Genomic DNA, 24,268 nt, shown 5'->3' with positions numbered 1-24,268 from the left:
ACCAAGAGAACTAAAATTTTATGGGTGAAATGGCGCCATGGGGTGACTTCTCTTCCACCCCAATGCCTTCTCTTCTCCCTTCGCCTCCACCCCCATTCTAATTCCCATCATCATCATCATCATCATCATCCAGGAGCCTTCTACATACACACATCAAAGTAAGTGTACTTTTCTACCTTTTTTGTTGAATTTAGGCAATTTTCGGTGAGCTGGAACCAATTACCCAAAAACCCATTGAAACAATGGTTTCGGTTAACGAGTTTTTCGGTTAACGAGCAACCTTCTAGAACGGATTGTGCTCGTTAACCGAGGGACCACTGTATTGGGGTTTACTTGTCATTGGGAACTGAAGCCTATTTTTTCCAAGTTATGTTATTTAAGATATGAAAATTCACCTAATGAATGATTTTCTAGGAACGTAACCCATTTGTAGTAGCTGGAAGGTGTTTAGGGGGCTATTGCCTTTAATGACAGCAAGATGACCTTCTCTTTGTTTGAAAGGAAAGATGTATGTAGCCAGCCAGTGTAAGAAAATTATTTTATGACAGTGAAACATGGGCAGTTAAAGGAGATGACAAACATAGAATTAAGTGACCCGAGTTAAGAATGGTGAGATGGGTATGGAATGTGATGTTGAACAAGAAACATTGTTCAGAGCTATGAGGGTAGCTGAGTACTGACAAGGTTTTGCAAAGAAGTAAGCTGATATGATTCAAGGATGTGGAGAGAAAGCAGGAACCCAAATGGGTCAAGAGAGTTATGAGTTTAAATGTGGAAGGAAGGAGAGCCAAAATTGAAATGGGGAGAGGTTGTGAGAAATTACCTAAAAGATAAAAGCCTAATGAGAGAGGTGGCAAGTGACTACCATCAAGTAATCAGGGCATGGAAAATGGTTTAAAGAAGGAATGATGATGACAATGGGCATAAACAAATTAATTAAAAAGTGTGTGTAGTAAAAATTATGCCCAAGCAATTACTCTGGAAAAAAAAGCACATCCGAATTCATATTTGCCCCTTAGGTACGTAATTTGAGTTTTGACAAAGTACATGTACAGTATACAGAAAATTTTAATAATTTACCTTTACTGATTCACTTTAAAGTGCAGTATATCATTTACAATGCTTTAATAATTATGCAAAACATAGTTCCAAGAACCATCAAATACAGTGGTCCCTCGGTTAACGAACACAATTCGTTCCAGAAGGTTGTTTGTTAACCGAGACCATTGTTTCAATGGGATTTTGGGTAATTGGTTCCAGCTCACCAAAAATTACATACAAACTAAAAATAAATGCAGTAAAGTACACTTACTTTGAGGTGTGCATGTAGAAGGCTCCTGGTTGATGATGATGATGATGATGATGGGAATTAGAATGGGGGTGGAGGAGAAGGGAGAAGAGAAGGCATTGGGGTGGAAGAGAAGTCACCCCATGCCGCCATTTCCCCCATAAAATTTCAGTTCCCTTGGTGTAATTCAAGATTATTTTCTTCAAATACACACTGCACTGCATTATATATTGTCAATATGTAAAATAAACTTCAGAATGACCAATATTTGTACTGTAAAAATGTGAAAATAGTTTATGTTCAATAGTCTCAAGCAAGAAGCTTCCTCCACTGAGCAGGGACACACAGTGACGCCATTTTGGGTGAGTCAAGTGGCTGTTTGGTGCGCTAAAAACTAGTTCCCTGTACTTCAATTATGTTAAATAATTGTTAAAATGACTTAAAAACTTTAATATAAGACTTGGAAAATTATTGAATAGTAGAACCTTCTTGAAATTTACTCAAATGGTAACGAATTTAAGCCCTAAAACCGATTACTGTATTGGCGGACTAATACTACAGCTGGTGAGCAGGCAAAAGCAGGCGATAACATGTTGGGAAAAATTAGTAAGGAATTCGTTAACCGAAATTTCGTTAACCGAGGCGTTCGTTAACCGAGGGATCACTGTACTGTATTGTATTATGTCTTTCATAACAATATTACCCGGTAATTCAATTTTCAGGTTACAAGACCAGATGTGAGAGAGAAAAGCACTACTAAGCATGGTTATAAACCCCTGTCAGCTGTTCCTATGTTATATGAGACCCATTCTGGAGAAGATGTTGCTGCCTATGCTATTGGTAACTACTCCCTTTGGGATTCTATGGAAGCTTTGCAATATGAAATATGAAATACCCAGTCATGATAATTATATATAAATATATATTTATATACGTATTAATATTGACATTTCTGATTAATAATTTGCTTCAATATACAGTACAGTACACTTCAGTATTTAAAAAGCAATATTTCATGATTTAAACAAACATATATGAACCTTAACAAAAATACCACTTTATTAATTTCCATTTGCAGGACCGATGTCTCACCTGTTCCACAGAATGCATGAACAGAGCTATATCGCCCATGTGATGGGTTTTGCTGCCTGTGTTGGTCCATATAAAAAAAATTGTGCAAGACCAGAGCATTCTATTCCATGATTTACCTCATGATAATATCAAAACTGTGTTCTCCTGACATATCCTCACAATGACCTGTTGTAGTATTGCTACATGATGTATAAAGCATAAACTTTTGTACATTTCCATTGCATCAGTATGTTCTGCATAGAGCCATTTTTTGTGTAACCATATACAGGTACTCCCCGACTTACGACGGGGTTAGGGACCGACATCCAGGTTGTAAGTCGAAATGGTTGTCAGTCGGAAATGCTTAAATAACACATAGAAAATCGAAAATTTGGGTCTCTTTTTCTTATCAGCACCACAAAACACTCACTTTTAAGCTTGCCAGCTATTTTAAAGTGAATTGCAGATGAAAATTTTGTCTGCGTACTGACTTTGGGACTCAAAAATACATAATTTGACCACATTATGGTGAGACTGAGGCAGGTCGTAAGTGCGGGTGGACGTAATTCGAGCCGGTCATAAGTCAGGGAGTACCTGTATATTGTACAAGATTAAGAACAATTATGTTGTCCAGTTGGTCAGCTTATATTTTTTATAAATGTGAAAATCCTACTAAGGTCTGCATTTTATTTTTCTTTATGAACATGAGGCCCGTCCACCAGCTGTGTGTTAACTAAACCATTACAGTATACAAAATTCTAAAGTGGAATTTCTTATCACTATACTGTACTCTTAGTTAGCTTCACGCTTAAGGATGTGTGGAGAGACCAACAAGAAGATTCATAAGTTCAAAAGTTATCTGGTTTAGAGAGTAATTTCTTGCTACTGTAACTTGCCAGAGAATCTTGTACTGTAATGGCACAGATCATTAACTCATTTAATGGCAAACATAACCAACAATGACACATGTTTTAGTATATGCTAGACCATACATAATTTTTTCTTTCTTTTTTTAATTTTTTTTACGGGGATTGACCCACCCGGGCACAGGTCAACGATCCACATCGGGGCCTAGGGGGTGAAAAAAAAAAAAAGGAATTGAAAATAGAAAAGGAAAAGGTTATATTAATCTACAACACGGGGATTGGCCCACTCGGGTACAGGTCGACGACCCCCATCGGGGCCTAAGGGGCGAAAAAAAAAGAATAGAAAGAAATTAAAAATAGAAAAGGAAAAGGTTATATTAATCTACACCACAAAGATGCTGGAAAACCAGCTTTTTAAAGTGAGACAGATTGTATGAGTATGGAAACACAGAAGGTAGAACATTCCGCAGTTTGGCTGTGTGAGGAAAGAAGTATGTACTGTAACGGGTTATTCTAGTGTGACCGGCATCCACAGAGAAATGGTAGGCACCGCGGGCAAGACATGTGTTACGAGCCCATGGCCTTGCCGGCGGTACACAGAATGCCAAATCCACCCGAACATTGCCCGTTAAAGTACAGATACTTCTCGATATACACGAGGGTTACGTTCTTGAAGAGGACGTGTAAATCAAATTTCATGCAAAAAAAAAACTGAGTGAGAGAGGCGTCTGAGGCAAGACGGGAGTGTGCATCAGCCTGTTTATACAATCCTTCTTTACACCACTTGTACACTCAGGCAAATCACGCTTATGTACAACTTATTCCATACGAACACTTCCACCTTCTGCTCCAGGGTTAAGGACAACCTTAACTTCTTAAAGGCATTTTCTGCACCTCCAGGGGTAGAAGGACACTTGGGAGCCATGATAAATGTGTAGAAAATCGGCGAGGTAGCACAGCCACACGTGTGTGGTGCACACGTACAGTGAGCCGGAAGGACTGAGCGAACAGCGAAGCGAGAGACGTTTGGCGGCCGCTCCGTGAACTATGCGTGTTATTGTGAATGAAACGTGTAAATTAAATATTTTAGGGGGATTTTGGACCTCGTGTTAATTCGAAAATGGGCAAAAAAACATGTGCAAAACGAGAGGTACCTGTACCTGTAAAACAGATTGAGTGAAGCAACATTGGGGCAAAGAGAAAGGGAAGAAAGATTGTCAACTAAAGGAGGAGAGTTAATAAGACGAAATGCCTTTGATTCCAACCTATCTAACAGTTGGACAGAAGAAGAGCCACCCCAGATATGAGAGCAGTACTACAAGTTAGGATGAATGAATCCCTTATATACTTGAATCAACTGCTCAGGAGTGAAGTAGCTGTGGCATCTGTACATATGCCAACATTGTGCAAATGAGGACAGACTGACAGCTAAAGTGACTAACCAGCTAATTAGTGGCAAAGAGGCATGGTAAGGTATATTAAATTTACAACATACCGTACTCAACATTTTCTGTTTTAATTTCTTCATGAATCTAAAACCACTTTATTTTAACTCGTCAGGAGAAATGGACAAGGAGAATGAGGTGATCTTTCTCTGTTTCTGATTGTGTATCATCTTACCTTATCTAGGAGTCATCTGTAAGTGTAAATGTGGCTGTGCTACTATCTATGGAGATACAGTGGTCCATATAAAAACCTGTAATTTTCCTGGGCTTACACCAAAAAATAATGAGATCTGACAACACATTAAAGAGATGTGGGGGTAATTTTGGTTGTCACGAAATGATAAAAGCAAAGCATTCAACCATGAAATAATGATGGTCTACTATACCCACTTGGAAAACCCTCATCGCACAGGGTGAGTCAGTTCAACAATAGGCATTTATACCTAGTTGTCTGAGAGGCCACCCAAAGTAGAATTTCATTCTTTTTCATAATGCCAAGGAATTGATGACCATAATCAAGACAGATGATGATGCAGGAGCCAAAAGAATACCAATGCATTCATGAATCCAATAACTGATCGTATCATCTCAGAGAGCCTGAGCATAACTGATTGTCTAACAAAAATTCATTACATAATATAAACTAAAAAGCTGTACTCTACCTGTATCTTCACTGGTTTTGACATCCTTCAATTGGTTGAGAAGATGGCTGGCAACTGATGGATGGGCAACCAAGCGGTTCTGGTACATAGCTGAAGATGCCCACTGCATGATGAGGTTGTTCATTCTGTACTGAACTGTAAGCATTCTCACAACATCTTCCCCACACTGATCTGGAAGAAATTAAGGAAACAATGATGCCTTGTAAAACAAAATATTTCTGTAAAAATAAATATGCATATGGACAAGAACACACCAGTTAACGAATGTACAGGTTACGACATTTTGACAATAAAAACAAGCCTCCCAGAACCTAACCAGTGGTATATGAATGCTACCTCAGATTTACAAAGAACACACTGGAAGCTGTCATGGAACTAGTTCACTGGTGGAGGATTACTATCATCTTCTGCATGGTTGTGAGGTGTTTCAGTGGCACTTGGATTCAAAGAATCAGTTGCCTGGTTCGTCACCATTTTCCAAGCCAGCAAAACTGTTCGCTCTAAATTTTTCACTCATTTAGCATCTTGTTTGAGCCCAACCATGGCCAATAAGTGTAAGTGTGGACCTAGTGATGTGCCTGTTGCAAAGAAACAGTGTAGGGTGCTGACACTGCAACAAAAAGTGGACATTATCAAGTGAGCTAAGAAGGGAGACATCCAACTCAGACCAGTTCTTCCTATGGGGTTCAACTGGTCAGCAGCTTGAATGATTCTCATAAACAAAGTTAGCACCAATGAATATATGAAAGGAGCCATTTCAATACAGTCTACAGTAATAAGTACTGTAAGAAGAGAAGTCCACTCATCATGTGGATCGGGGACAAGAAACGGCGTCGATTACTGATTAGCCTTATGGTAATTCGCGAAAAGGCACGGGAGGTGGGTGTTCTTGTGAGTAAACATTTTTGGCCAGCAATGGATGGTTTGACAGATATATAAACAGGGCTACTTTATAAAGAATAAGAGTGGATGAAGCTGCTAGTGCAGCCATAGAAACAGATTATATATTTCACAAACAAATTTTTGCAGTAATTAAGGAAAGGGGGATACAGTACAGTGCTCACCAAGAGTTTGATGTAGACAAAACAGTTCTTTTCAGGCCTATTCTTTCAGGAAAAAATACCAACACCACATCCAGTGATTACAGCAACAACAGGATCCAAGGTACTGTAGTGTAATTATGAAATCTTAGCAAAATTGGGGTTTTGTGAGGTGGTTCAGTTCCTAACCTAATAATCACATTGTTTCTATATGGAAATTAGCTTTTAGTTTCTAAACAACCGCTTCTGAATTGGTGTTTCAGACACTAGCCCATTCATTAACCAAAGTGTTTCTGTACAGTAATTTTATGAATACAAGAACTAAGTTCTCATCTACATAACAATTAATGGCCCATGAGTCAGGATTTTCCTGTACAACTTAAAGGTTATCTGGCTGATATGTTAGATTGCTATAATACCCATCAAAATTTTCATGGCATGCATAAAACAACTTAACGGGATTATTACTAAAAAGAACTTTCAACAGAAAAAAGAACTAAGAGATGCATGTGATACCTCCCATGAATAATGCTTTACTGAGATGATTTCAACACACACACACACATCTCCATCCCCCACAAACAGCCCCATCCACCCCCAAACACACTTCATACAGCAGGAGAAAAGCATTCCTCAAAAATATGACTAAACTGTATTCATTGCACCACCATACATTAAAAATGCCATAAATAACATGGAGTCTGGAATAACTTTTACATTATCTTTGGCTACATTCTCCTATACCAGTATATGCTGGTTATAGAATATGAAATAAGTCTTAAATTCAACAGCATAAATTACAATTCTCTTTTTCTCATCATTTAACTTTAGCATGTTGTTTCCAAAGTTCTTTATTTTGTGCTTTCTACTGAACATATTTCAAAACTGGTGGACTTGTTCAGTCCACCCTCAACTTTTCACACCACACATTCTTCCTGCAAATAAATGGTGGCTTCCTTCATGTATTCTAAGTCAAGCCAATATGTAAATGTCTCTACTAGTGTTGACGGATATTTGGAATGGAAAGATGAGGAAATCTTTTGTTGTCAAAGTGTTTGACAAAGACTATTTCACTGCTCTGATTGCCAGAAAAGATCACCTAGTGAAGAAACAAAGTATACAGTATTGGTGCAATTGGGTGGTCAATGGACCATTCAGCATCTGTTCTTAAGTATGGATGATGGAGAGGTGGAAAAATAGCCTTATCAGCAGATCATGGAGGACACAGGGGTGAGAGGATGGGGAGAAGAAATACATAAGGACTATGGCTGCTAGTTCAGCATACAGTATTCACTTGAAAATTTTTCACAAGGAATGATAATATATGTTAAGACACACCTATAATTCTCTCCATGAGTGAGTGCTCAAGACCTTTTGCTGCAGCCTCAGGCGAAACAATGGTTGGAGGCAGCTGGCAGTGATCACCTGCGATGATTAGCTTTGGTGCACGGAGAAGGGCCATGTAGCATGCAGCCTCTATCGCCTTGAAAAGAAAAATCAAAGAGGTAGTACGAATTCAAAATATCCAGGAACAATTATCTCCCTTTTCCAGTAATGTATAAAACCCTTACAACTCACTTTAGTAAAATAGTGTCAATTCATATCATAACTCTTATAATTTCTGCACGTCTTTTTTTCTTTATTTTTTTAAAAGATGAACCTTTTAGTCACCCCCTGGCCAAAATAACTTCAGTAACCAAAAGTAATTGTAATGCTTTTGGGTGAAAACAGAAATGTATTCATGAATTTCTTCTGATATTATGTTTAAATAAATAGGCCTGTTTTAGCATATACACTCCCAAAAGACTATTCAGCTCTTATGTACCCCATTCAACACTCATTGGTTAGTTAACATAATAATCATCTCTGCACCCACTTCCCAAATACAACATCCTTTTCTTTCATATTTTTTTTATATTCATACTACAAAAATCAAGTCAGTGTCAAATACAGTAAAGAATCACCTCCCTACATTCTCAATAAAGTCTATCCGAATAACTTTACAAACAGTGTTGTACCTAAGAATATAATGTTTTCACTCATCAATTTTCACCGTAAAAAATCAACATTATTTTTTTTTGTACAAAAATAAAAGTGTGCACCAAATACTTTCACCATCACCTTGAACCAGTAATGTCAATCTCTAATTTTTCTTCAGGTTTATTTTCTTGGTACAAACAAATTCCATAAATCCCTTCCTTACTGCATCAAACATAATACAGTATTCACAAGTACAGGTTGCAATTTCCTTCTATTTGATTCATCCACTCCACTCTCCAAATCAACATCCACATTACAGGACTTATTTTCAATGTCTATTATCATGTTAGACATCCACTTTTCCAAACACCTTATAACATCTTACTTGAGAAGTCAACTTCATAAAATGAGAAAAGTTAGCAATACCTGTGAGCACTCATCAATAACCACCAGATCAAAGTGTTCTGGGGGCAAAAATTTAAGGGGCCCATCATTGCTGCTACTGGTCAGGGTTACCAGGATCACGTCACAGTTCAAAAGCACCTGCCGGATCAGTCGAGTCTCTCTGTCAACAAAAACTTTTGTCATTATATTTTCTAATAAGATAGAAAACCAATATACTGTATAGTTAGATCTGTACGGTAATAAAACACCATCAAAAACTACAAGACTGTAAAAACATGTAGAAAGTCAATTCTTTTTAGTTTTTACCTTTTACTGATACTGTATTGTAGGGTGAACGATATCATGTAATAAAGTTTATCAGATTATATAAGCCATTGTCTCACCTTGCAGCTTTAATTTTCATAAGAACATACTGTACAGTACATGTATTAATTTGCAAAAGCCTTATTGTGCTGCCATATTTATCTGTCTTATTTCACAAAATCCATAAGAAGGAATAGCTTTAATAACTGATCATGCCTGGGTGATACAGTTAATAACCATTTCTCTGTCAACTTTGATTTGTCTTTGTTACTTATACTTTATTTGTATTTGTTACTTTATCAATAAAACATTTATAAAAATAGGGTAAAAAATTGCAAATTATTTATAGTTTCATAAATGGTCTAAAGCAGAGGCATCTATTGTCCCCAGCCTTGTATAACTTTGTGTTGGAGGTCCACAAGATAATGGAAAGTACAAAAGAAGGAATAGAACTATAAAATTTAACGGTAAATAGTAGTTAACACTTGCTGATGATGTGAACCTCATGGTCATGAATGATGGGACACCTTTTCCACCCATTCAAATTACAGTACCAGCTGAGAGAGTACTCAAAGTAAGTGAAAAGAAAACAAAACTAATGAAACCAAGAGAGGAAGAACCAGTAATTTTACAAGTGCAAATTGATGACCTAAATATTAATTTATTGAGAGAATTTATATACAGTATCTTGGATCAACATTCCAATAAACAAATTAAATCATGAATAGCAGCAGGAAACCACTGCTACTACACCTCCAATCCATGATAAAGAACCAATGAGAGGCTGCAGGAGAACATGCAGCATGGAAAGCTGGTGTCAAGTAATCATGACTAACTAACATAAGTGCAGAAAATGGCCAGAAAATGATGATAATGATGATGAAGATTATGATGATTATGAGGATGATGATTCAACACCAGGTCGAAGAGAATAAGAGCCAAAAGAGTAAAGGTACTGTACTGCCTTTTACTTACACCTTTATCAGTATTTTCTTACTTTTCTACTTATATAGTATTTTTTCCCCATGTATCCTGATTGGGGCAACTCTCATTCCACAAACACACTGTAATGCTATACTCCAGTGCAAGGATATAATGGCTCTTTTATTTCTTAGCTCGATACTTCAATATGCTTTGAACTGGATGCTGGATATTTGGTACTAAAGGCAATGTTTTTTTTAAGGAAAACACTGCATGCAATATACTTAATACCAAATGAATGCATATTGGAAAAGTAAAACATTAAAGCAAACACTGAGATACTAAATGCATTCATTAACCCTTTCAGTCCTAGGGACATGCCTCATACACTTGGGACCAGATTCCTATGGAAGTATGAAATACAGCATGTCTTGATTTTTCCTGACCCATTTCAAATATCTTGGAGTAGCCATGGGCCATAAAATGATGTTATATGTAGCCAGTAGTTATAAGTCACCCTAAAAAATTTCACAGCTACATACCCTGTAGTTACCCTACAATGGACATTTATTGGAGTGCACATCTGATCGCCACAAGTGATACTCATGTGTCTGGTAGAAGTAAACATAAATGTAAATATAAATGTATGGCAACATGGGACAAAATACAGTAGACTCAAATTAGATGGAAAGTACTAATATAGAGGATTATGATAATGATGAAGTTTGGCTCGAGTCTGTAAACAATTTGTCAGCACAGGAGATATCAGGAAGACAAATGCAGTACAGCACAATATATGAAACACACAAGATGTCTTTACTGTCCTGACATATTTTCCCTTACAATTTTAAGCTCTTTGCCAATACAGCATAGTGCAAAGACTATTCCTTCAATACTTGTCATTTGTTTTCTTAAAGTGGCATACCAGATGTGCTCTGTCATGGTCTTCCCATACCACAACAAGAACCCGGATATTCAACTAGTTTATTCCTACTACTTCCAACAAATCAACATCATAAAAAAGGAGCATATGCATCCCTAAATACCAAGCTCTCTATACACTCACAAACACTGTTACCTCCTTTATGTCCACATCAAAATACTGTGAGAATATTAAAAAATAAGGAAACTTTAATATCTTTTACTTTACCTTTCACGAAGTTCCTTTCTGAATGTTTTTATTTCACTTCTAATATGGTATCTCTTGCCTTTGTCTTTAGCCTTCTTTAACTTCCCCAGCTGGTCACTTATATCTTGTCGAATATCTCCCAGAATTTGTGATTCATCACTGCCAAGTAAATTTGCTTCAGGAATAAGGAATACGTACTAAAATATATGAACTCAGTTTTAAATAAAAGTTCATAATTATGAAAACAGGTAACACTATAGCTCAAATTTATAAATCCAGTTTTAACTAATCTAACATTATAAGTTGCTCAGTTGACTTAACTTCTGTACAGTCACTCAAAAAACTATCTTTACTAGGGGGGTCGATGAATATCAGAATGAACACAGCAATTCTTTCTCTGTGTCATATTGTCTTACACAATTTGTAAAGATAGTGTTTTGAGTGAATGCACATAAAAACTAAAAGTGGGAATTAATACAAGTTGTGTCATATTAACTTTGCCAATCTATTCTAACACAATGAGGTGAAAAGTAAGTTTGATTCCAAAAACTCATTTTATAACTACCTGTACTATGCAATAAAGGAACAACCCATGCAGAATACATCATTAAAGCTTCCAGGTTTGGTCAAGGGAACCTTCAAACTAAGGTACCTGGGGACAAGTCAAAGATTAGTTTGCTCCCAACAGCTTCCACGACCCCCCAAAAAAAGTAAGAAGCTGTGGCTGCCATACACAGTTTGGATGACATGGTTGTAAAACAGACCCTCACTTCCAGCCAACTTATACGGATATCCCAAGGAGGCAGATGAAACCTATTGTACCCTTGATCCCAGAACACTTATTGTTTTTAGGAAAAAGAACTTTCGAATTGTCATTATACTGTGTCACATTACAGGAACATTGGAAGGAAAATACTGTATTGTGGTCCGATTCCTATGGATTTCAAACAGTAAAACCCAGAGGATGAAAAGCAAAAATGTAACACGAATATAATTCCCCAAATGACCAACCATAAAGTGGGAATATCCATAGGACTAGGTGTCTGGTCAATTAAATCTATACAATTCATTATAGTGAACCACACAAATCCCAGAGCCAAATTAAAAATAATGTCAAAACAAGGATCTAGATCAAATCTAAACATGGAATGAATGTACCACACACAGCTCTCATATAATCTCCTCCTCACTCCTATGAGATAAACAAATGAGAAATTGAAGGAACCTGAAGCACCTAACATAGCTATTACCAGGTTCAAAAGAAAATTAACTTGCTAAGTAAATGGTGAGCGGCAGTCAAGATCTGGGAAAATGAGAAGAATCCAACTGTTTTCACTGAACCAACTAACTATACAAAAAGCTGGTGTTGGACTCTGCCAAAAGTAATTTTTCAGGGTCCACCCAACAAGGGATAGACAAAAATACACAATAACCCCCGAAAGAATACAATATTATGTATCAGTCAATTTATACCCAGGTAAGAAAACACAATCAAACAAGTTGTTCCAATATAATACAAATTCCAACAGGATATCTCGGTCCTTGCCATTGGATTTCTCTCAGAAACATTTGGCAGACTCCCACAACCCATAGCATCCATTTCTTACATAAAAAACCAAGTGAACTACACACCAGAGAAAGTCCGGTGCTGGGGCACTCACTCCCTAAGGAAAAGCAATTGCTATATTTGCTGCCTCACCATTAGGTTGTTGGCTAAAGTAAACACTTTAAAAAATAAAAAGACAGAAATTTCCTCTTACCCTAAACAACATCCCTTAGAACTTGCAAAATATTTTATATAAGACATGACACTTGAGTTTCTTTACAACATTAGTATAGTTATTAGATGAGTACGGTATGTCCTGTCCCAACTGTCTAAGGCTGGAATGAATTGCTGATATTTCGATTCTGTTTTAACCCTAAAGGTTTGAGTGGTAACATATTTTCCTGGCTCTTCCATGGTGCTAGTGGGAAAAGGTAATGTGGGGAGTGAGAGCAGCCTCACATTAGATCCCAGCCACCTTAGTATGAGGATTCCCTGGGCCAAACCTGGTAGCTTCATTGGCATATTATATGAGGGGTCATTCCATAATTACTTTAGGATATGAGACAAGATCATACTGTACACATAATACTACCAACCTTTGAAACAAAGCTGCATCAAGTGTATATCTCTGGGTGAGCTGTGTAACACGTGCTGGATGACCTAAACGTACTATACGTACACCAGCAACTGCAAGTCGTTCCACCAAATTATCTACAGCAAGGTTGGATGGAGCACAGGCTAGAATCTGAAACAGATTTCATGAATTAGGTTCTCTTACAGAAATACATTCAGTATGTAGCAGTTGGGATTACAAAAATCTGATATTTTACAACAACAAAAATCTACCCTGTACTATATAAATACTGAACATTTACAGTGAAACCTCATTAATTTTTTTTTGGTGGGGAGGTGATTCAGATTCGTAAAATATCATTGACACACTAATTTTGAAATGAAATGTGAAATTTGGCATGGATATACACAAACACCCCAGAAATGTCATGAGTGACAAACCCAGGCAACACCAGGTACCCCAACCAGTAACATAATATAACATACCAGTATCTTACCTTAGATTTCAATTTCACATGTTGCCGAATAACTTCAACCACAGTTGTTGTCTTGCCAGTGCCTGGTGGGCCATGAATGACTGCTAAATCACTTCTCTGAATAGCAAATTGCACTGCCTCTTCTTGAGAACTGTCCAGTTTCTCTGTGGGATCATTATAATAGCTCTTAGCTGAGGTTCAGGATGTTTGTTTTCACTGTTGAAAGCTTTTCCCCACTAAGGTGGAAGAGCCCAGGGTAAAGTGCAACACTAACTCTTCCTTCAATCACTGTTAATAATTCTCTATAACTGTTGTACCAGGTTCAAGTTATAGCAAAAGTTTCTTCACCTCTATAATTAAGTCTTAAACACAGGCACTGGTAAAAATTTATTATATCTGTGGTATACCTGTACATCATTCTAAGGTTTGGCAAAAGATTTTCCTACACCTCATTTTGTTTTCTAACTCAGCTTCATCTAACACCATAAAAGTAATTTTTTCTGTTTACTTAGAAAAGTACATTAATCTTATTAAAGGGATACAGATCGTAATATTATGCATGTTGCTGATGCGACGCAAAGCAGAACAATTTCTCCCATAAGAAATAATGTAATAAAGTAAGAATAGGGACTGGATTTTTATGTAATTTTTCTACTTTAAGAATAAAAAAGGACTGTATATGTGATATAGCACTGTAAACAATGACTCCAACAGAAAAGCCTTTTTAGTGTAAAAAGGCACATCATTTTAAACATATAATTTTTTTATAATGTAAATTACCTTGAGGAGTTGATGAGTTCATCTATTTTAATACACCTTCAAATGTCAAACTTAGTATCAATCACCTTTTCTTCCCTCAGCAACAACATTTGCACTATGCTTGTCAATCATTATAGAACGAGTGCAAGGATAAATCCAGATACAGGAATACCATGCATATCTGCAATTGATATTTTAACACCTCTATTTGATATTTACAAAGCATACCCTGCTTATTTGCAAATAAAAATTACAATACCCTACAGAAATATTTCAAACCGTGTAGGCTAGCGGCATATGGAGTGTACCTGTATACCGAAAATACGTTTATCTAAAATATGAAATATGAAGAACATGGGTGTTTATGTGTTTAGTGAACTCATGCGTGGACTTTGACATGTTGCCAAGGACTGTCCCTGTAGCTACACCCTCTTACCTCTCCCCCTACCAGGCCAAGATGTGTTATTGTTATTTTTCTACTCATATATTTGGGTAGGTATACGTAATTTTATTTTATTTTTTTACTGTTACGTGCACACATTTATCATACAGAATGTGCAAAAAAAAAAGAAAGAAATCATTATCATATGGTCAAAAACAAAAAAGAGTAGAAACATTTCTTACGTCCGTGGGAGTTAGTGTGCCTATCTTGGGAGGGGAATGGGTGAGCAAGAGTGGGGATGTGGCATCTGGGAACTCAGTCTCCCCCTAACTCATTCAAATAATGAGGAATGCCTGTACAGCTCTTCCCTGACTTACGACGGGGTTAGGGACCCAAATCCAGGTCGTAAGTCGAAAATGCTTAAATAGTACATAGAAAATCTAAAATGGGCGTCTTTTTTTCTTCTCAGCACCACAAAACTCTCACTTTTAAGCTTGCCAGCCATTTTAAAGTGAATTACAAACGAAAATTGTCTCTGTGTACTGACGTCGGGACTCGAAAATACGTAATTTGACAAAATTTTGGTATGACTGAGGCTGTATGAAGTTGCACTGTAGCAACCATACTGTTCCTTGAAAATTCAACTCATTCTTTTCACATTTACTTCCCCCAATTGTAGTCATTTTCTCCACATGTCACTGCTACAGCATCATTTCTACTATTTCATATACTACCACACTCTTTATTATACCCTACCTCAAGTTTTCAACCTCCTAATTGATCTGTCACTTCAATATACTAGTCAATACATTATCACATACAAAGACACTGTACTCACGATTATAGAGGGTCAATTTGCCATCTGTCCGAGTTAGCTGCGGTGGCAGGGAAGGTGCTGTAGATCTAGGTGTTGTCTCCCCAAATAAAACTGACACTAAATGTGAAGATGGACCACTAATCTGTTTTTCAAGCTCAACCAGTCCTGATTTAATCCTTCGATATGTTACCTGAGAAGAAAATGGAAAACTTAGTAAAGCTAAAAAGGTTAGAGATGAATACAGTATGACATGAATTGTGAAATGATATACGGTACCTGTACTAATGTTATTTATGGTAGATGTGAAGGTTGACTGAACAATGTATAGAGAAAAGACTGCCAAATGGTTGGGATATCAATCATATTGTTGAGAAATTAAAGAAAAAATTTAACCACAGAGAGAGAGCAAAAACTATACAGTGTCCCTTCTTGATATGGAATACCTAATAATCAATTGGGAGAATAAAAGGAATGTTGAAGAGTCACAGGCATATTAAAATATTTAATGACTACAAAAACTAGAATTGGATGAAAATTGACTATAGAATATCCATACATCATTAGCTAGTTTGTGTAGCTGCAGCAGTACATCATCACCAAGAGTGTCCAATTCATCCGCACCCTCATCAATAACAATTCGGATCAATGCCTGAGAAACATATGTCACAATAGCTGTTGTTACTTGGTTGTCTTGCTCTGAACCAAAAACACGTACACCCACAATATCACCTGTGGAGGAAATTCCCATCAAAAAAGGAGAAAAAAATACAGTGTCAATTAATTTTTATCAATCAATACACGTACAGTACTGTTCTCATAGCTGAGGGATATCAACCACAGTATTCCACATTTTCAGGTTGTGTCTACCACTTGTTTAAGTTCCCTGTTGCCTACCACAGTTATTATTTTAGAATACGTATACAGGTATTTTCAATTTGGAAACAACCATCACCTTTTGTCTTTACAGCATAACTCTTAACCCATATTATTTACCTTTTTCCACTAATTTGTTAACCAGTTTTAGTAATGCCTCTTCATTAACCATGATAAGAGCAGTACAGTATCATCTGCATAGCATATAGTGTAAAGTATTTTATATTACTTTACCATTATCTTTTATTTCTTCATTGTAACTTCGAACTCCTCTCATTATGAATTTTGAATATATATTATACAGTGTTGGAGGTAGAACACAGCCTTGTATTATTCCCTATCTCCTTCATTAACCCAAGTTTTTCCAAGACCTCTACAAGTTTATTGTGTTTTATCTTATAAAAGATTTTTCAAAATCAACAAAGCAGATATACCCGGTAATTCTTTTTTTTTAATTTAAAGCCCTTTCACTCAAAAATTTTAAACCATATAGAGCTTCTCTAGTTCATTTTCCCTTTCTAATTCCATTTTCATCTTCAGATAACTCATTGTCTAGTCTAAATTTTATTCTACTTAAAATTATATTAATAAAAATTTGCAGGCATGACTTATTACACTAATTGTTCTGAACTGGGTGCACTTGAAGGCTCCTCGTATTTTAGGTAAAAATGTTTTGAAATCACTGGGAGTCTCCTTTGAAGGATATAGAATTACATATTTTAGTCAAACATTTGACCCCATTCTTGCCCATTTGTTTTATAAATTCTGCTCCATGTTGATCAACCCCACAAACTTTATCATTTTCCTCACAGCTACCTCAACTTTTGATTCTAGAATTAGTAGCTTCATTTTTATTTCCTTTTTGTTTCTCACCTCCATTCTATCCTTATCATTCTTCTACATACTCTGCCCATCTCTTTTTTATTTACAACATGTAATAATTCTTAAAAGTACAGTACATAAAAACATTTTTTTTAGAATATATTTTTTCTCCTATCATTCCAATTATTTACCTTATTTAGTGAAAGACCACCCACTAGAGGCAGCCATGTCAAAGGAAGGTGACCAACAGCCTGTGTAGGATACTATGTCACAGACAAATGTGGATTTTGTAAAATTTGAAATCAGAAACAAATATGGATATTGTATCCAACTAACACAAAGTCATTGAAAGTCAGTTGAGTTATCATAGTGTGGCACTCAAAAATGATGGATATATCTTGGAAATCCCATTTTGTAATGAAGGCAAGATTAATTGATTTGTGTATAGTTATCACCATGACTACAGGTTGAAAACCCTGACAAACCCTCGACAACAATGGCTGTGAATAATCCATTAATTAGTTAGCTATATCTTCTAATCAAAACCATGTGTTCTCAAAAAGGGATATTTGACAGCAAAAAATCCTACTGAAGGCTGAAATTGCTGATGTCACATTACGAGAGTCTAGACTCTGGCTGTCATTCATGATGACGATAAATGATGACTGAATATCAATTGTTATGAGGCATATTAGAATAACCAGGACCAGGTCAAGTTAGTCTAGCTGACTTCATGTCATATATACATATCCTGAAGACCACATTCTGATATAAAATGAGATTTGAAAGATCAATATATCGTCTATAAGCTCAAGCCTGTCCTAGGTGACTCGTGTATCTGAAGCTAGTTAAATGAAAGGTGAAAACTGTAATTTACTTTTGTAGTAAATAGGCAGTCAGAAGAGAACAATTTTGATGTGCCAATTCTCAAAGGCAGATGGCAATATACTAGTCAAAATACAGCAGACTGGTATGAAATAAAGAGGGTCCATAATAGCCTTGGTTTGATGCGTGTGCTGATTGTGTAGACATGGAACTAAAAAAAATAACAGGCCTCAAAATGCAGCCTCTGTGCCTGAACTCTCCCCTCTGACCATTGGGTGTGATGGGGAGGGTATGGTGATTGGTGTACCCAAAATATGTTAAAATATCAACCCTGGCTGTGTATATTGCAAGTGCTACCTGGCTGTAGTATAGTATAAATGTTAGAAAAGAAGAGGTAGAAGTATTTAACTAAGAGTATAATAACAGCTGTCAGGAACATGACCAGTGTACTGTACTGGACTGGGATGACGACAGAATATGGTTGCAACAGAAAAGTATTACTAATACTGCAATGCATTAGCTTTATCCATTAATGTCTGAAGTATATCTGGAATTTCAACCCTTAGCCTTGATGATAACTACACAAACACTGCCTATGACAGATATGAGACTATAAAATTAATAAGCATATAAGAAACATAAGAGGTTATCTCAGTTTCTCTGTCTTAAAACCCTTGTGCAACAACATACAAGCCTCCATACCTGAAGAAAAGTTGTTTGCTGGCAATATGGCATCCTTCTTAGATGGAACAAGAGTAAACAGTGGCCGCCCATATAGTCCAGTTGACCTCTCCTTGATCACCAGGCGAGCTAAAACTATCCCTCGTGCTTCTAAAGTCTTCACTGATACTCCTTCAACCTGCCAACCATTTCATACATGACTAACCAGTATTGATATAGGTGATCTATCTATCTGCACTCAAAACAAAAGTGTGTGATATGTATAAGCCTTATACAGACATGAAAAATTTGTCAATACCTGATCAAGGGTTTTTCTTAACAATTGAGGTTACAATTCCATTGTTAGTTATAACAGATGAGAAATCAAATCAATTAATTAAATAAAAAAATATCTGTATTTATGAAGATACTAAACTTTATCTAACAATCAGTAAGGCTTGCATTAACCCCTTGTGAACGGGTCCTCTTTGTGCTGAATAAAATTGTATGGTATTAACCAAATATCAAAAGTAGCATCTCCAAAGTAAAGGGGTCAGGAGAGATAGTCTATTAAGCCCTTGCATAGAAGGTCCTCTCTGTGTTGAAGAAAATAGTCTGACGAGGGTCAAATAAAATATCAAAAGTGGCATCCCTGTATTGAATGAGATAATATTTTATAACTTAGGAAAAGTTAACCATCAAATCTTGTACAAGTAATTAATCTTCCTTAGATACACATGACTCATTAAGTAGTGCCATCAAGTCACATAATTCTGGCTAAATAATGAGAACTAATTGTACTATTGTTTTCAGCTTCTCAAACTTTTTTATTTATCTAGTTACAGTATACAGTACACTGTTACATCATAGGCCCCATCACCCACCCAACCTCACAAGATATTTCTGTCTCAAACCTGATAAGTTTTTGGAGTCCTTTACAAAGTTCAACTAAAGGGGAAATCACACTTAAGTCTAGGAAAGCCCATAGAGGCCTGCAAAATGTGTAATCATTATTTCTTAACCTAGTGTGAGTATCCTGAATGATGGTAAGAAGTCTGAACTGTTTTCTAGCTATCTCTGGCATCTTATCAATCGTTTCCAAAGGAAGTCAATGAAATAAAGTTTTTAGTAACACTCAGAGCACACTAAGAGGCAAGTATTTCAAATTATTCTGCCACTGTATAAAGTCAGTTAGCATAGACTCTTTAGGTGGAGCACCATCTTCAACTTTTCTCCATTCCCTACTCATCATCATTAATGCATCATGTCTGACATTGGCAATTATGGTTTGCCACTCAGGTCTGTCTCTTGCTGTTTGGATCAGCTTTTCAGACATCCATCCACATCCATGATCCTCCAGGATTCCATCCAGAAACTTTCAACATTGCCTCCCTCTACCTCTCGCCCCCTCCTTCTGTAATATGATTTAAATTTAATTACAAATATTCTATTACTCAATATCATTCACTTGTAATTAATACATCAGCAGTTTCTTGTACTTACATGTTTTATCCATTTTTGTCAAATGTACTTCCCATTCCATAATAAATAAAATAATTAAATTTTACATTTCTCTAAAATCTTCCAAGTCTATGCATGATAGCTTCATTTATTTTTAGATATAAGTAGACTATGCATGCCCTGGGCACCATAAATATAATTTTCTTAAAGTCAATGGTTATTGGTTGCTTGCCTTACAATACTGCACTAATCACCTGAACTGATTCCCAACATACCAAACTGTACTGTATAACTAAAATAGAATTTCTGAAAAAAATCTATACAAGTACTGTAGTATACAAATTGTCATGACTGATGGGTAGAACTGAGGTGAGGATATTAAATGTAAACTAGTAAGCAGACAGGAGATAAATAAAGGCACAAGCTCAACAAAGATACAACAGAAAGATCAATAATACCACTGATGATTAAAAAGGGAAAAGTAATAATAGCATTTAGCTACCTCAGTTGAATTAACAGTTTTACCTTCTGCCATTCAACCAGGATATCTGTCATTACCTGTGTTTGAGCAGCTGAGACTTCTGCTTTCCTCTCTTCCTCAAGGAGAGAGGTGTGTAACACAATCCAATCATGGCAGGACAGCTGAGGTCTTTTTACTGACATTCTTTCAACTTTGCAACAACATAACCTGGAAAATAACAATGGTCAGTGTGTATCTTATTTTCCAGATCAATAGTAAAAATTTGCATATACAGTACTGTACTATAGCTTAAAACTGACCTGGCACAACCTTGGTCAAATACACTCAAGAAACAATCTGTGAATTTGTAGTTTACTATAGCTCTTGACCTGTAGCTAAAATATTGCCAACTCATCTCAAATACTGTACCTTGGGGATAGTAAACAGACCCCCTGCCATATTAAACAGAAAGTACTTAATTTGATATCTGGTACTAATGAAAGCAACTTTGTTGAAGAGTCATGGTGTAATTTTACGCTTTTAGTGGACGTGAGAGTACACTCGGACTGAGCGGGTTAGTTGTAAACAAACGGACAACAGGTGGTGACTTGGCATGTTTTTCAGGAGTATTTACGGTAAATAATTCAACTTTCGGCATTTCCTAAATCTAAAATCCAAATAGCAAATATTAACTCTTTCTATAGAAACTGGTGAGGACGTTAAATTGAATCTTAAGCCACTGTACTACCAAACTACCAATGGTTTTGTAATCCACTTCATTAAGGGAAACTTCTACAGAAGTTAGCAAAAATTTTTGATATTATATTAGTTTCAGTCATCTGGGGAATCTAAGGAATTTATCCCCGACCAAAAAGGGGGATCGGGGGGGGGGGGCAAAGCCCTCCAGTTAGGTTATAGTTCCTGGGTTCTGTGGCTCTGTTAGGTTAGGTTTAGTTAGGTTACATTAGTTTTGGTTGGTTAGGTTGGAATCTGGGTAAATACTGTACACGGATGACCGAAACTTAAATTTTACCGAAATGTTTATTTGAGTGAGCAACTGAACTTATGCTTTACCTTTCTACCATTTCAAGGATCAATTTTCTGATGAACTTTAGGCCTGTTGATTGACAAGGATTTGGAAAACAGTGGTCCGGGCCATTTCTTTACATACTAGACAGTACCAGTGAGAGCCGTGACCCACCAGTGGGATAAGCACCCCTGGGAACTAACCACCATCTTCTGACAAAGAGGTGCTAATCCGTCCACCCTGGGAACAACAGAGGGCCGGCAGGCTATGCGCCTGACTACGGGATAACACATCACCGCGCAGTGAGGTACTGTGACACCACCCCACACCACACGGTGTCTCTTTGACCATGTGAGGTCCCTCATATCAACACCAGAGGACGAGTTACCACATCACGTGAACATCACACCACCCGATGTCTCCATCACCACGTGAGGTCCCTCACATCAACATCCGAGGACGAGTTACGAGTTACTACACTACGTGAACACCTCACCGACCTGGTATCTCCATCATGACCAGCCCACACCCAGGCCATCAACTGTAAACTAAATAATTTGTAAGTTCAATCATTGTTCCTTCTTCTTTAAGTAATGAAAGCTTTTGTTAAACGACCCACCCACCCCATGTCTTTGTATGTAATGTTATTTTTGTCCGATGTATATTTCAGCCTTCGGGCTGCCGACTTTTTCAATAAACCGTCAATTATTATTATTATTATTATTATTATTATTATTATTATTATTATTATAAGGAACTACGGTATTTTTGCATTTACACACGACACATTCCTACCACTAATCTATTATCATATTCGAATAAGACGTCTAATTATAAGATAATTTTCATTTACATGTATTACATTACCGGTGGAAATGTATAATAACGGAGAAAGCGTATCCAAAATTTTCTCTATTTTCTTCCATTAATCTTGCGCCATTATAGCCTACCTCACCTCCTACACTGCGTGTCTTCTTCATAAATCATCACGCGCATGCGTTCCCGTACACGTCACGCGGCCAATCAAAAGCGTTTTTGTTTTTGCAATCAATTAAAATGATTTTGGGTTTAATTCGCGGTATTTTTGGCCCAATCAAATACGAGTTTTATTTTGGATCTCTCATATTTCGAAATTCAAATTCAGTTCCGACCATGAAAGTCTGCGATGAGCGTCACTTAAAATATATGGAGCTGATTGCAAGTTTTTGGGAAAAAAACGAAGAAACTATAGCATTTTTTCGATCGAATGGTGTTCTTCCAACCTCAGTAAAGTGTACTAAGAGCAAGACCGAATGAAAATATCGCAAAGACCAACATATGTGGCATTGTGTAAGAATCTCAGAATCCAACAACGAACAAGAACCAGGCCAATAAGGTAAGAAATAGGTGATTCCATCAAATGGTAAGAGTCAGTTAGGTTAGGTTTGGTTTTTGTTTTTCTAGTGTTTTTTGGTGTATTTTGCCATGATTTTTTTCGGAAAACGTCCAACGAAAATTTTTCGAAAAAAACGGCTAATTTCCGCAAGAAATGAAGGTCATATTCGGTCTAAACACAAACAAGTACACTAGAAAAATATATTTTTGACTTTCTAATAGTGTGGTGACAGTGCAAATTTACCGGAACTACTTTTTCACACGAGGGTGGTAGACCTATAGAACGGTCAACCAGCTCAAGCTGTGGAATCAAAATCAGCACTGGGCTTCAAAATAGCAATTTACAAAATTATCAAGAACAATGAAGACCCCACACAGGCCACTGGCATCCTCCCCTCGGCATAGCCACCTCTAATAAGTGCCATTAGGTAAATAAGTAAAGGTAAATTAGTATGACATCAATTTGGAACTCAATATTCGTCAATAGCTAATTCAGTAGTATGATCTAGGTTACGTTGTTAGTTGAACCTTTACCGAAGAATTGCCCACAAGTTGTGTTTGACGTGATAAACAAAGCATACAGAATATGACATACCATAAATTAAGCATACAGAATATGACATACCATAAATTAAGCATACAGAATATGACATACCATAAATTATTTAAGTTAAGAATAAATAATACACGAGCAATACTCACCATCAGCTTGTCTTACTTCACCATAGCGCGAGGTACAGTGTAGGTGCCAGTGTTACCAACGTCAATTCGTTAATTCATCTCAGAGCTGGATCCATGGGGAGGGGTCCGGAACCCCTCTTTTCATCAGAAAATTCCAATACTTTTTCTTTAAGGCAGTATTGTACTTAGGCGTTTTTGTATAATAAAAAGAATATAGTAAAAAGTAAGGATCACCTGAAGAATCGTCGCCCCAGAATGTCCACCTGAAGAAGTGTCACTCCAGGATATCCCACCTGAATAAGTGTCACCCCAGCCTGCTCCACCTGAAGAATCGTCACCCCAGCCCACAGTAAATATAATATGTATAATTAGGATAACATAAATATATTCCTTAGTGTTATGCTTCTTTATTGTGATGCATA

General features: G+C 36.7%; 2 protein-coding genes across 3 annotated transcripts in view; one reads left to right on the top strand and one right to left on the bottom strand.

Annotated features, from left to right (window-relative positions):
• The window catches only part of LOC121867978 (alkaline phosphatase-like), a 31,199-nt gene extending 28,482 nt beyond the window's left edge, over positions 1–2,717 (top strand). The window contains exons 11-12 of the mRNA XM_042368154.1: positions 2,011–2,128; positions 2,367–2,717. Coding sequence (XP_042224088.1) covers positions 2,011–2,128; positions 2,367–2,491 — 243 coding nt within the window. The 3' untranslated portion in view covers positions 2,492–2,717. The remainder of the gene's footprint in view (positions 1–2,010; positions 2,129–2,366) is intronic.
• LOC121867977 (DNA-binding protein SMUBP-2-like) overlaps positions 1–23,992 on the bottom strand; it is a 76,034-nt gene extending 52,042 nt beyond the window's left edge. For both annotated transcript variants that reach the window (XM_042368152.1, XM_042368153.1), the window contains exons 1-11: positions 23,868–23,992; positions 20,863–20,992; positions 18,886–19,042; positions 16,220–16,392; positions 15,685–15,853; positions 13,727–13,869; positions 13,253–13,401; positions 11,132–11,269; positions 8,779–8,917; positions 7,711–7,855; positions 5,333–5,503 (exon numbers count right to left, since the gene is read on the bottom strand). In XM_042368152.1, the coding sequence (XP_042224086.1) occupies positions 5,333–5,503; positions 7,711–7,855; positions 8,779–8,917; positions 11,132–11,269; positions 13,253–13,401; positions 13,727–13,869; positions 15,685–15,853; positions 16,220–16,392; positions 18,886–19,042; positions 20,863–20,967 (1,489 nt within the window). In that variant the 5' untranslated portion in view covers positions 20,968–20,992; positions 23,868–23,992. The remainder of the gene's footprint in view (positions 1–5,332; positions 5,504–7,710; positions 7,856–8,778; positions 8,918–11,131; positions 11,270–13,252; positions 13,402–13,726; positions 13,870–15,684; positions 15,854–16,219; positions 16,393–18,885; positions 19,043–20,862; positions 20,993–23,867) is intronic.
• Positions 23,993–24,268: the final 276 nt, after the last annotated feature.

This window comes from Homarus americanus, unplaced genomic scaffold, assembly GCF_018991925.1.
Source record: "Homarus americanus isolate GMGI-L3 unplaced genomic scaffold, GMGI_Hamer_2.0 scaffold37032, whole genome shotgun sequence".
Lineage (NCBI taxonomy): Eukaryota > Metazoa > Arthropoda > Malacostraca > Decapoda > Nephropidae > Homarus > Homarus americanus.
This window is presented reverse-complemented; position numbering and strand designations above follow the sequence as displayed.